Source organism: Symphalangus syndactylus, chromosome 11 (genome assembly GCF_028878055.3).
Source record: "Symphalangus syndactylus isolate Jambi chromosome 11, NHGRI_mSymSyn1-v2.1_pri, whole genome shotgun sequence".
NCBI lineage: Eukaryota > Metazoa > Chordata > Mammalia > Primates > Hylobatidae > Symphalangus > Symphalangus syndactylus.
Window position 1 is genome coordinate 133,203,735 of NC_072433.2, and position 14,421 is coordinate 133,218,155.

General features: G+C 51.4%; 1 protein-coding gene across 7 annotated transcripts in view; it reads right to left on the reverse strand.

The window, feature by feature from the left end:
• The window catches only part of KLHDC4 (kelch domain containing 4), a 62,897-nt gene that overhangs the window by 29,449 nt on the left and 19,027 nt on the right, over window positions 1-14,421 (reverse strand). For 6 of the 7 annotated variants that reach the window (XR_010114520.1, XR_010114523.1, XR_010114521.1 and 3 more), the window contains one exon: window positions 13,981-14,117. The exons of the other annotated variant lie outside the window; for it this stretch is intronic. Coding sequence is in view for 3 of the 6 variants with exons in the window: in XM_063613034.1 (XP_063469104.1) it covers window positions 13,981-14,117 (137 nt within the window). In the remaining 3 variants the exon portion in view is untranslated. The remainder of the gene's footprint in view (window positions 1-13,980; window positions 14,118-14,421) is intronic. 7 annotated transcript variants of the gene reach the window in all.

Below are 14,421 nucleotides of genomic sequence, written 5' to 3' on the forward strand. Positions count from 1 at the left end.
TGGCTGACACAACGGACTCAATTAACTTTTTGTGGCAGTAGCCAAATATCACTGTGTTTTCTACCTAAAAGGAGAAAATTTTCTATAAAAAGATTCCACATCCCTCTTTAGAAAAAATAAACCTACTTTTAAAAGCCCATTTATATTTGAAACCCCAACAGGCTTTTCAAAACTGCTGTCATTCCTAAATATTAAGTCTTTTTTTTATTTTTATTTTTTATTCATTCAACAAATATTTATTGAGCACCTATTATATGCCAGACACAATGCTAAATCATGCTGATTGTAGGGAATCCTCTACTAGAGCCATGCATCCTTCTTACAAACCCTATTTAGTAAATTTTTACCCAGCTAATATGAAGTCTTAAAAAATCCACATGACCTCCTCAGCCAGAGGCCTATGGACAGCACAAAATACAGGGGAATGTCGTGGTGGCGGCTGCCTCGAGGCTCAGCAGCTGCTTGCAGGATGGAGCTCCAAGCGGGGCGAGCTGCCAGGCAGTGTCACCACCAGGCCCCTCGAGTGGGCCGCCGCTGTGACATTTACAGAAAACCGATACATACCAGGCAACTCTACATGCTTGGGGTACAGTCAGAATTAAGCACTCTGTATGCAAACGCTTCTCTGAGTGACTTTACAGTCTACACCTTTCAAAATTATACAACACACAGTCACGCACTGCTTAATGACAGAGACAGGTTCTGGGAAACAACACATCATTAGGCGACCTTGTCACTGTGCCATCCGAGTGCACGCACACACTTCTAGAAGGCACAGCCTGCCACACACCTGCGCTGCCGGGAGAGCCCACTGCTTCTAGGCTACAAACCTGGACAGCATGGTACTGTCCCAGATACTCTAGGCCACTGTAACACAATGGCAAGTAGATGTCTCAACACACAAAAGGGAACTAAAAACACAGTCTGATCATCTTAGGGGACCCCCACTGTACGTGTGGTCCGCCGTGGACAGAAACATCATGAAGCGGCCGACAGCAGGACCACTGCCACACCGGTGGCCTAGAGATATCTGCTGAGCAAAGAGGCAATTCCTGCTGGATCCCTTAGAGTCCGGGTCACAGGGGCTGAGGAAACTCAGTCTAGTGGCTCATCCTCAGACTAGAGAGCCCCTGTCTTTCAAGAGCAGTTACAGTGCAGCCAGGGAGAGCCGTGTGCAGGCACCTCCCCTTCCATTTCAAACACATGCCTTGGGAACTTCGCCCTGCTTTTCCGAGTATCAAGTCCATCAAATAACAAACGATGGTGTAAAGACAGGGCACTTAATCACGTTGTGTGGCATGATTAGTAGCCCTCTCCAGAATTCAGGCAGCCTATAAACCACACCCTTGTCTCATCTTAATGATTACTACTCAGAGAAAAACCACCATTTGTGTTTATTCTATGCCAGGCACAGTCCTTTTATGTGCATTTATCCTCACAGCAAACTCGTGTAAAATGAGAATAAAGATATTACCTTTATTCTCATTTTACAGATAAGAAAATCAGCTGGGTGCGTTGGCTCACACCTGTAATCCCAGTACTTTGGGAGGCCAAGGCAGGTGGATCACCTGAGGTGAGGAGTTCGAAACCAGCCTGGCCAGCATGGTAAAACCCTGCCTCTACTACAAATACAAAATTAGCCAGGCATGGTTGTAGGCACCTGTAATCCCAGCTACTTGGGAGGCTGAGGCAGGAGAATTGCTTGAACCCACGAGGCAGAGGCTGCAGTGAGCTGAGATGGCGCCACTGTACTCCAGCATGGGCGACAAAAAAAAAAAAAAAAAAAAAGCAGATAAGAAAATCAAGACCTGCAAGTCAGGATACCCACGAAACCAGTCTGTGGCACAGCCACAATTTGAACCAAGGTATTCTGGCTGTCAACACTGATTAAGACACTAAATTACATCAAATGAAGTTAGAGGCCTCAGCACCGAAATAAATCTATGGGTCAAAAACCACTTACCCTAGGCCAGGTGCAGTAGCTCACTCCTGTAATCCCAGCACTTTGGGAGGCCGAGGCAGCCAGATCACTTGAAGTCAGGAGTTCAAGACCAGCCTGGCCAACATGGTGAAACCCCGACTCTCCTAAAAATACAAAAATTAGCCGAAAGTGGTGCTGCGCACCTGTAATCCCAGCTACTTGGAAAGCTGAGGCAAGAGAATCACTTGAACTCAGGAGGTGGAGGTTGCAGTGAGGCAAGATCACCCCACCGCACTCCAGCTCACCTTCCCAGTTTCTCTACAAATCAGTCTGTGTGTTTTTTTGTTTTTTTTTTTTTTTTTTTTTTTTGAGACAGAGTCTCGCTCTGTCACCCAGGCTGGAGAGCAATGGCACGATCTCAGCTCATTGCTACCTCCGCCTCCCGGGTTCAAGCAATTCTTCTGCCTAAGCCTCCCGAGTAGCTGGAATTACAGGTACCCGCCATCATGCCTGGCTAATATTTTTCTGTATTTTTGTAGAGATGGCGTTTCACCATGTTGGCCAAGCTGGTCTTCAACTCCTGACCTCAGGTGATCCACCCGCCTTGGCTTCCCAAAGTGCTGGGATTACAGGCGTGAACCACTGCGCCCAGCCCAGTCTCTCTAAGTACATGTGGCTCCCGCCTCCATCCCATCACAGATACAAGCGATCATCCGTCAGCAAACGGCACAACGGGGAATCCATACACACCCCGGCTTTCCAGCAGGGCAGGTTCTGCCTTCATGAGCTACTGCTGTTTGCTGTCAATACAACCCAGGTTACGGTGGAGTCAGAGAGCTTCAGACCATGTAACCCAAGCCACCCACGCCCAGAGGGCAGAGCAGGGCGTGTCCATTCCTATGCTGACTTGTACTTCACACCTGAGCCTCTCAGAGGCCAGTCACTGTTAGCTAACTCGCTGCCGTCCTTCACTACAGAACCGTAAAATAACAGAATCATCCTGCCAAGGAGCCTTCTCCAGGAAACTGACTTTCACTCAGATGCAGCGTTAGGACCAAACGATGACCCCTTCCTCACATCAGGATGAAACAGGGTGCATGCCTGCGCACACACGCACGCACACACACACACATCTACATCTTCATCCAACCAAACAGTAAGTGCTCCGGTGCATACAAAGATGGATGCACTGTCCGTGAACGTTCACAGCAACACTGCAATAGCAAAAAAGTGGAAACAACTGAAGTGCCCAATAAAAAACGAAAACGTGGTCCATCCACACAACAGCACCTCATCCATCCACACACCAGCACCTCATCCACACACCAGCACTTCGCCCATCCACACACAAGCACCTCATCCATCCACACACCAACACCTCATCCATCCACACAACAGCACCTCATCCATGCACACACCAGCACTACATCCATGCACACACCAGCACCTCGCCCATCCACACACCAGCACCTCGCCCATCCACACAACAGCACCTCATCCACACACCAGCACCTCACCCATACACACACCAGCACCTCATCCATTCACACACCAGTACCTCGCCCATCCACACACCAGCACCTCATCCACACACCAGCACCTCACCCATCCACACACCAGCACCTCATCCATCCACACAGCACCTCGGCCATCCACACACCAGCACCTCATCCATCCACACACCAGCACCTCATCCACCCACACACCAGCACCTCACCCACCCACACACCAGCACCTCACCCACCCACACACCAGCACCTCGCCCATCCACACACCAGCACCTCATCCACACACCAGCACCTCACCCATCCACACACCAGCACCTCATCCATCCACACAGCACCTCGGCCATCCACACACCAGCACCTCATCCATCCACACACCAGCACCTCATCCACCCACACACCAGCACCTCACCCACCCACACACCAGCACCTCACCCACCCACACACCAGCACCTCGCCCATCCACACACCAGCACCTCACCTATCCACACACCAGCACCTCACCCATCCACACACCAGCACCTCGCCCATCCACACACCAGCACCTCATCCATCCACACACCAGCACCTCATCCATCCACACACCAGCACCTCATCCATCCACACACCCGCAACTCACCCACCCACACACCAGCACCTCATCCACCCACACACCAGCACCTCATCCACCCACACACCAGCACCTCATCCATCCATACACCAGCACCTCATCCACACCAGCACCTCATCCATCCACACACCAGCACCTCATCCATCCACACACCAGCACCTCATCCACACCAGCACCTCATGCATCCACACACCAGCACCTCATGCATCCACACACCAGCACCTCATCCATCCACACACCCGCAACTCACCCACCCACACACCAGCACCTCATCCACCCACACACCAGCACCTCATCCACCCACACACCAGCACCTCATCCATCCATACACCAGCACCTCATCCACACCAGCACCTCATCCATCCACACACCAGCACCTCATCCATCCACACACCAGCACCTCATCCACACCAGCACCTCATGCATCCACACACCAGCACCTCATGCATCCACACACCAGCACCTCATCCATCCACACACCAGCACCTCGCCCATCCACACACCAGCACCTCATCCACACCAGCACCTCATCCACACCAGCACCTCATCCACACCAGCACCTCATCCATGCACACACCAGCACCTCATCCATCCACACACCAGCACCTCATTCATCCACACACCAGCACCTCATCCACACCAGCACCTCATCCATGCACACACCAGCACCTCATCCATCCACACAACAGCACCTCATCCATGCACACACCAGCACCTTATCAACACACCAGCACCTCATCCGGCCCCAGGAGTGAAGTGCTGACACTCGCAACAGCAGGACACGTCCTGACGGCACCACGTGGAAAGAAGAGCCCGTCACAGAGGCCATGAGTCTTGGTTCCGCTTTTATGAAATATGCAGAAGAGGCAGATCCACAGACACAGACAGCATGGACCGGGGATGGTGAGGTGAGTGCTAGAAAAGATGGGTTTTCTTTTTGGGGGATGAAAATGCACTAACTTTAGATCACGGTGTTGGTTGCGCAATTCTGTGAATATGCTAAAAACCCCTGAATTACACATTTTGAAGGGTGATTTGATGGTATATGAATCACATCTCAGAGAAAGCTGTTATGAAACACCTATCGGGTGGGGTCCTGAAGTGGCCTGGCCTCCACCTGCGGTGTGTGAGTCACAGATAATCCCCCAGAGGGCACTGGCCCAGAAACCAGTGGAGGGAGACGAATCTCCCCCAACCCCCTGCACCTCCTCCAGGGACAGGAAGAGAAGGTGGCAAGTGCCTGGAGAAACGCCGGCTGTCACGTGCGGCAGGCTGACCTAACCAAACTCTCAATACTCAAAGCCAGCAAGCTCAGCGGGCAGGGCAGACCCACCGTGACTGAGGAGGGAAACGAGAGAGCTTCAGGGCTCCCACCCGACACGTATGCATCCCGAGGGGGGAACCGTCGCCTCCTGCTCTGCTCCCTATCCCAGAGGCCCCGGGCTGAGCAGCACAACGGGAGACTGACAGGTGGGGGGCGGGGGGTGCGGGGAGAGGGGAAACCCTACTTTGGGGGGTTCCCAGGAGCAGCCACCTCCCCTCCTGCTCCAGGGCCTAACGCTGGGAGGATCCAGGCTGGACTGGGCAACAGGGCATCTCTCCCTCCCAGCCCAGCGGGGGGCGGCTCCTGCCTTCCTGGGAGCTGCCTGCACCCCCAGCTGTGACCCATCTCCACCAGGACACACCTGCGTCAAAGGAAAATGCTCTGCAAACACCAGATGCTGGTGTTTCTAGTGTTTCACAGTTTCCAGCCACTCCTGCCAATAATCGCAGACGGACTCAGTCACCAGCATCTGTTTATATGGGAGGGAAAAGGGGAGTCTTACAACCCCCTCCTCTTCCCAGCCCTTCCCACGCCCTCCATGATTAACACCACTGCCCTGAGCACAGCTCCTGCTGTTGCATCTAACTCCCTTCAAACTCACATGAGCGCACACACATTTAAAACAAACACACAGAAACAAAAATAAGAAACAGTATGGAGATCTATGCTGCAAAGTCGGAACAGGGCAGCTTTGCAGGCAACTCCCACTCAAGAGACAGACTGAAGAGATCTCAAAATAGCTGCTAGCGCTGGCCACACGCAGCCCTCCAACGAGGCAGGGATGCTCCCGCACCTGAGTTTTGGTCTTGACGTCAGCATTCCCATTTTCCCCCTCATTTCCAAACCATTATGACATCAAGTATATGTGTCTGTTGCTAGAATGGAGATGAGAGACTGTTACAAAGTATTCACACGACGTCCTGTCTGTTGTTAGAATGGAGAAGACAATGAGAGACTGTTAAAAAGTATCCAGTTGTCATCCAATGTGCTACAAAAACACCCACCAGCCAACCAACACACAGCAGAAGGCAGCCAGCCAGTGCTGGCCTGGACAGAGGCCCAGGCGCCCTGCTGCTTGCCAGTTGGAGATCCATGGCCTGTTAGGAACCAGGCTGCACAGCAGGAGGTGAGGAGGGCCAGCAGGCATCACAGGCTGAGCCCCACCTCCTGTCAAATCAGCAGCAGCATTAGACTCTCACAGGAGTGCGAACCCTATTGTGAGCTACACACACCATACATCCAGGTTGTGGAATCTAGGTTGTGAGCTCTTTAGGAGAATCTAATGCCTGATGATCTGAGGTGGAACAGTTTCATCCTGAAACCGTCACCCCTCCCCATCAGCAGTGGAAAAATTGTCTTCCATGAAACCAGTCCCTGGTGCCGAAAAGGTTGGGGACCATTACTATACATTAACCCGACTGAAATCAGATTATCAGCATCCAAAAATATGCATCGCTGTTAAAAATGACCACATAACAGGAGGGACTCTTTTTTGCCTTCCTACAAGAAAACCCTTAAAAGCCAAGGAAGAGAATGACTACTCCAGATACTGAATCCAGACTCCGTGCGCCTCTACCAATATTTAATTCCCCCCACCCCGCTTCACATCCTCGGCTGAAAAACCAACTCCCCCACAGAAGTAAAAAATATTCACTAAAAAACGAATGCACAGTGCAGGACTGCATCACAGTAGCAACGTCTATTCTGTTTCCTGACGAGCTCTTCCTGGACTTCTCAAAAGAGGTAAGCCCACCCCACAGGGATTCCCACGTGCTCTGCATGAGGCCTGCCACAGCAATCTTCCCCAGAAAGGGCAAAAACCGTCTTCGTTGTGGCTGAATCTCCTGACCTTTCCTTTTAGATTAAAAAAAAAAAAAAAAATGACAGAGGAAAAACAGCCATAGTAGTCCTCTCTCAGCAGCGGCCACATAGTGTGTGAACCCCCAAGCCCAGTTACGGGCAGCGGCAGCACTGCACCAGGATGCCACACACCGCAGCCCAGCCCGTGAAATCAACAGGCTGCCTGCGCCCTTCAGTCCCCTGTACCATCCCCACCTACACTAGCCCATGACGATCTGGCCACATAGCACTCAGAGCCTGACCTGCCAAACAACCATTAAGAGAATGCTTTCATTCTGCAATCATTAGTAACGTACAAAAGCAAAACCTACACTACTTTCACTGTTAAGGATCTAAGAAATATTTTACACGGATATTGTTACTTCTTTTAAACAGCAGCTAAACAAAATTCACATCAGTTGAATGGTATTCAAAATAAGCATGCCTTCCACCAGTCACAGAGGCTGATGGATCAGATCATAACTGGACCCCGTCTTTGGTCCAGAGCCGTGAGGATCGGGATCGTGGAGAGAGTACAAGGAGAGGTTAGGGTAAAACATAGATTCCTCAACCCCACATCAAACCTGCTCTGAAAGGGACTGATGTCCGGAGTGGGAGGGCGGGAAGGAGCATTCTCCTGGGCTCCCTAGGGGCTACGTGGAGTACGAAGATTTGAGAACGACTATTCAAGGTCCTCTTCTCTGCCAGAAGACAGCTCTGCTGGCCACTGTGCGAGGAAAACCCCCCAATGTTCTCTAAGTTCAGAATCAAAACATGGCCCCTCCAGACGAATTGCCCATAACGCCTTCCTATCAGGGCAGGCAAGATTCATTCTGCAAAGCGCCACCGCTGTAGTCCAGTGTCCGCCACAGTTATGAAGTGAGGATGAGCACGGAGAACACTTGAGGAAAACCATGAAACAGGAGCGAGCGCCTGCACAGGCATCGCGCCAAGAGTCAGCCCTCCACACGCCAGCACCAGCACTAACTGGAGGCTTTTGGGAGAACCATTAGACACGAGGTCAAAGACTTTATAAAGGTATATGCCTTGCATTCTGATGTTTTGTTACGTCACAGGGCCTCACTTGTGGCCCAGGTTGCAGTACAGGGACGCAAACACAGCTCACTGCCACCTTGAACTCCCGAGCTCAAGTGGATCCTCCCATCCCAGCCTCCCAAGCAGTTGGGATTACACACGCACCAGCATACCTAGCTAACTTCTTTAGAGATGGGGTCTTACTATGTTGTCCAGGCTGGTCTCAAACTCCCGGGCTCAAGTGAGGCTCCCACCTCTGCTTCCTAAAGTGCTGGGATTACAGGCATGAGCCACTGCACCCAGCCCGGACTCTACAATTCTACTTCAAGACATTTTAAACTTGACTGAACGTTCAAAAAAATAAATCTTGCCAGGCGTGGTGGCTCACGCCTGTAATCCCAGCACTTTGGGAGGCCGAGGCAGGTGGATCACGAGGTCAGGAGATCGAGACCATCATGGCTAACACGGGTCTGCTAAAAATACAAAAAATTCGCCGGACGTGGTGGCGGGCGCCTGTAGTCCCAGCTACTCGGGAGGCTGAGGCAGCAGAATGGCGTGAACCTGGGAGGCAGAGTTTGCAATGAGCTGAGATCGCACCACTGCACTCCAGCCTGGGCGACAGAGCAAGACTCCGTCTCAAAAAAAATAAAAATAAAAATAAAATAAATAAATAAATAAATCTAACTTCCCAGGGTGTTTAGAGGTCAGGATTTGACACTCTTACCACCATAACCCAGGTTTAAATTCTTAAATAAATAAAAAAACTAAATGGAGAAACACACAGTGCCCCCGAGCGGAGGCCTGAGGGCGATGATGGTGTCACCTGCCCAGACACGATTTATCAGCAAACGCAATCCAGTCAAAATTAGAATTTGAGGGCCAGGCGTGGTGGCTCATGCCCGTAATCCCAGCAATCTGGGAGGCCGAGGCGGGCAGATCACTTGAGGTCAGCAGTTCAAGACCAGCCTCGCCAACATGGTGAAACCTTGTCTCTACTAAAAATACAAAAATTAAGGCCGGGTACAGTGACTCATGCCTGTAATCCTAGCACTTTGTGAGACCGAGGCGGGGGGATAACCTGAGATCGAGAGTTCAAGACCAGCCTGACCAACGTGAAGAAACCCCATCTCTACTAAAAATACAAAATTAGCCACGCGCGGTGGTGGGTATCTGTAATCCCTGCTACTCGGGAGGCTGAGGCAGGAGACTTGCTTGAACCTGTGAGGTGGAGGCTGCAGTGAGCCAAGATCCCGCCACTGCACTCCAGCGTGGGCGACGAGAATGAGACTCTGACTCAAAAAAGAAAAATTAGCCAGGCATGACGGCAGGCACCTGTAATCCCAGCTACTCGGGACACTGAGGCACAGGAATGGCTTGAACCGGCGAGGTGGAGGTTGTAGTGAGCCAAGATTGCACCACTGCACTCCAGCCTGGGCAACAGAACTAGACTGTCTCAGAAAAAAAAAAAATAGAATTTGAAAAAGTGATGGTAAAGCCCATGAAAACAAAACACACGAAAAAAGCAAAGACTTTAAGTAAATGAGAAAAATCTTCCAACCTATCAAAATATACCATAAAGCTACAGTAATTAAAACGGCATAAAAAATGATACCAAGAAAAGATCAATGAATCAGAAGAAACCTCAGAAACAATACAGAGCTTCTCCTGTGCACAGTGTGCACGCACTAGGTTCTCTGGATCACTGCGTCAGCGTGCACACACACTTGCAAGTGCACACACAAGCACACACACGCACGCACAGATACGCCCACACACACATACAGGGACACAATCACACAGGCACACACATGCACAGATGCATGCACGAACACACACATGCAATCACACATGCACGAGTGCACACACGCATGCACAATCACATGCACGAGTGCACACACGCATGCATAATCACACATGCACAAGCGTGCGCACACACATGCACAATCACACATCTACACATACACACAATCACACATGCACACACATCCAGGTGTCCACACATGCAGGTGTGTGCACACGAGCACACACATGCTCACACGCATGCACACACGGTCACACACATGCATACACGCACGCAGAGGCACATGCACTCACACATGCTCACACACGTGCACACACGCAATCATGTGCACACACGTGTACACATGCAGGCTTTTTTCCAAGCATATGTTGTTCTGCATCCTGTTTTTTGTATATATTATTGTACGAAATAAGAGGAAGCATCTCTTTAGGGTATAATCCTTAAACTTAGGGGTCAGGGGACAGGCACATTTAAAATTCCAATGAACAGGTGCCAGCCACTGAGTGGTGGGGGCATGTTCTCTCCACCCCGCACCCATATTGCCCAGCACTGCTCTCGCAGCACCCGCCCTGGGCCCGCCTCGTGGTGCCCTCTGCCCCGCCTTCCGCCCCGGGGCCCGCCCCGTGCTGCCTCTGCCCCGCCTTCTGCTCCACTTCAGAGGGCACCACAAACGTGAGCTCCGATTGATGCTGCAGGTACCTTCTCCCCACCAGGCACTGTTTTTAACTTTCCCTGTGGCATCATTTTCCACACAAAGACCTTCCTGTTTTATATGGGCAGATCCATCCACCTCTTCTGGATTCTGCAGAATGTCTTGCTCAGAAAACCTTAGCTAAGATGTGCTTGGAGCTCGTACACAACAGACTGCAGTCAACTGTCACCGCAAGAGAAGCATTCACTCACACTGAAGTTCTTCAAGACGACACTGGGGCAGGCTGGGAGAGGGCAGGCTGAGGCCATGGGGACAATCAAGGCGGCTGGTGTTTATGAGGGCAAGGGCTCAGCACCCGGGGCTGACTACAAGGTGGGAGAGAACGCAGAAAGGGACACGGACATCAGCTGTCAAACAACATCTCCTGCAGACCATTTGTTGCCACTGCGCGTCTCGTCAGGGTCTTAACAACTGAATGAGGCTCAACATTAGGCATCTCCGAATCACAAATACATTAAGCAGCAGTAATCGAATCCTGCTGAGCAGTAGAAATACAGAAATTAAGCAGCTCAGCCTGGCACAGTGGCTCACACCTATAATCCCAGCTACTCAGGAGGCTGAATCAGGAGGAGAATCAGCTAATCAGGAGGAGAATCTCTTGAGGCCAAGAGTTCAAGACCAACCCGGGCAACATAACAAGACCCCATCTCTAAAAAAAGAAACAAAAATTTAATTAGCCAGGCATGGTGGTGCACACCTGTAATCCCGGCTACTAGGGGGGCTGAGGCAGGAAGACCACTTGAGCCCAGGAGTTTGAGGCTGCAGTAAGGGGTGATCACACCACTGTATTCCAGCCTAGGCAACAGAGTAAGACTTTGTCTCTTGAAGAAGGAAGAAAGAAAGGAAGGAGAAAGAGAGAGAGAGAGAGAGGAGAGAAAGACAAGACAGAGAGGAGAGAGAGACAAGAGGAGAAAGAGAGAGACAGAGACAGAGAAAGAGAGAGAGAGAACGACTAAGGGCACACCCTCAATTTCCTGACCTCCAAATCTGTGCTCAGAACAGGCTGCGTCTGCTTATCAGATGCACACTCCACACGACCCTCCAGGACGAAGGGCGACCTGTGCACCCACTAGTCACACCCTGGCTGCCAAGGCAAATGTCTCAAACCAATACTCTGCGAGGTATCTCTGTTCATCCCTCACACAGGTCTCCCTTGCTAATGGTTACTTAGGCCAAGGAGAACCAGAAACCAACACCAGAGACAGACGCCTCCACAACTGGTGATTCTGGCAAAAAGAAGAGAGTGAAGCACACAATGACCCTGTTCCTGCCCCACCACTTTTGCAGGATCATTATAAAAAAAAGTGTAATAGCTTTTACAATATCCTTTTAAAACAAGTCTCCTGTTTTAATTACCATTAGCAAGCATTCGAGGAATGAGGTGTCTGTTTATCAGACAATCCTGACCCAGGACAGCTGCCACGGATGTCCCGCGTATGACCAAGCCCACAGCGTGGGATGCAGCTGGAGCTGCACGAGGTAGGGGCTGCCACCCGCAGCTGCCAGCCCAAGAAAGGGGCCAGAGTCACTCCCAAAGTGACCAGGTACCCACAGTGCACCCCTATTCCCTTGGAACAGACACCCATGATCTGAGTGACAGAACCAGCAAAGCCTGAAGGCCACGAGAGCCCTCATGTCACAGACAGCTCAGAGTCACCGCAGAGGCACCCACAGAGGCGCCGTAGCCAACACCAGCCCGGCGGGACCTGCTGGGTTAGGCGCTGGGTTAGACGCATTCTATCACAGAGACTTGACTCTCCTCACCTGTCCATTATGAACAAGGATACCAAAGCTGATAAAATGCTATTAAAAAATCAATCGATTTGCCAAAGATAAACAAGCAAATCAGTAACAAGTGGGCTCCAAAAGGAATAAAGCAAAAGGACAACCGCGTGCTGAGTGGAGATACCTGAGCTTCAAGATATACACAAAGAAATCCATTTTTAGCATGAAAGTAATTTCCCAATTGCTGTGCCTACTAAAATTATGAACCTTTCTCAAAGTAAGCACGAGAAAGGGGACGGAAAAGCCTGGGAATGCAGTAACCCGCCCCAACCACAGCAGTAACCCGCCCCACACCACGGCAGTAACCCGCCCCACACCACGGCAGTAACCCGCCCCACACCACGGCACCTTCCAGGTCCCACTGGAAGGCTATGATCATGCCCTCCTCCAGCAGGTGGGCCCAGCGCAGGGAATCTGTCTGCACCCTCCCCACCCACAGCACACTCTTCATTTGACTGGTTCACATTCCCGGCCTAGAGCCAGGAAGAGCAGTGGAGCCAGCAGAACAGGCCTCAACACCCTGACAAGGAAGGCTCACTGCAACATAACAGGGACCAAACTCCAGGAAACACCCCGAAGTGGCTCATTGTGACATAACCAAGCCCAGGCTCCAAGGAGTGCCACTGCCCTCCAGCTGAAGCCCCAGAATGTGGAGAAGGCCTGCGTGCAGCGGCCTCTCTCCCGGAAGCAGGGGCACTTCCGCTCTGCTGCTTTAACGGCAGAAGAGATGGTGTGCGTAATGGTGGGTCATGGCCGCAGCAATCGAGCCAAGCCACACATAAAAGGACGACAACAACTCTACTTCAGTCTGTCATTCGACTAGATTTCTTCTCTTAAGTAATTTATATGCAAACATGCCATCTGGCTCTCTATACGGAGACAAAGACATGCAGCTCTTGACTAATGAGAGACCCCGTGCGTGGTAAACATGCATCAGAAAACCCATCAGCGACGTTCCCAACAGAGGTGGAGATCAAGAGGCTGAGCGGGGTTCGCTGAAGAGAAATGTCAACATCCTTCCTGTCTCCTACCAGCTCCACGGTTTCTACACCAACTCCACACAGAAACAGCATGCCTTTTAGTCAATGACACATCCCTATGGAGCCCCCCTTCCAGCAAGCTGGGCACTCAGAGCTGCTTCGAAGGGTGTGAACAGAAGACCACAGGAGAAGAGCTGCAACACAGGCAGCGAGAGGCTGGCGGCCAATAACAAGAGGAACCTGGAGAACAACACCAGGCAGCTGGCACCCCCCGCACCTGGCCCACGCTTCTGTATGAAGGATCCAGAGAAAACGTGGTCTCCCAGGACCCAGCGAGGCTGGGCTCCAGGACTGTGACCCAGGTTCCTCTGAACCCTGGTATTCTAAGGTCTGCTCCCAGCACTCGGGCTCAGCACACAAGCACAGAAGAGCCATGCCCGGAGCTCAGCTTCTCATCTGGCTTCTTACTTGACTTGTTCCCAGGTCTTGGTGGCCAAATGCAGGACCCAGAGATCCTTGTAGTGGTAGAACTGCTCTCCGTTGGGAGAGGCAAACTCCCCTCCAAAGACCCACAGCTGTCCACCACCTTGAGGCACTACCACCGCCTGTGAAAAGAAAGGTGATAGGTCAGGGCACAGCCACACATCAGAAGGGCCACTGTCATGGGTGACCGGCAGTGGTGAGCGCTTCAGTTCTATCTCGGCTGCCCCACAACATGACCAGCCCCACACTCAGCCACTGTCCTCTCCTGCCTCTGAGGGGAGGATTCCAGACAAACACCCTCGTAGGAAAGCATGTCCTCAGTCAAGGGTCTAATCAACTTTCACGTATCCCTAGGTTGCAAAATCAACATCCATTTAAATGTAGACAATGCAATATCCCATTGAAGTGGACACAGCTAGTTACTTC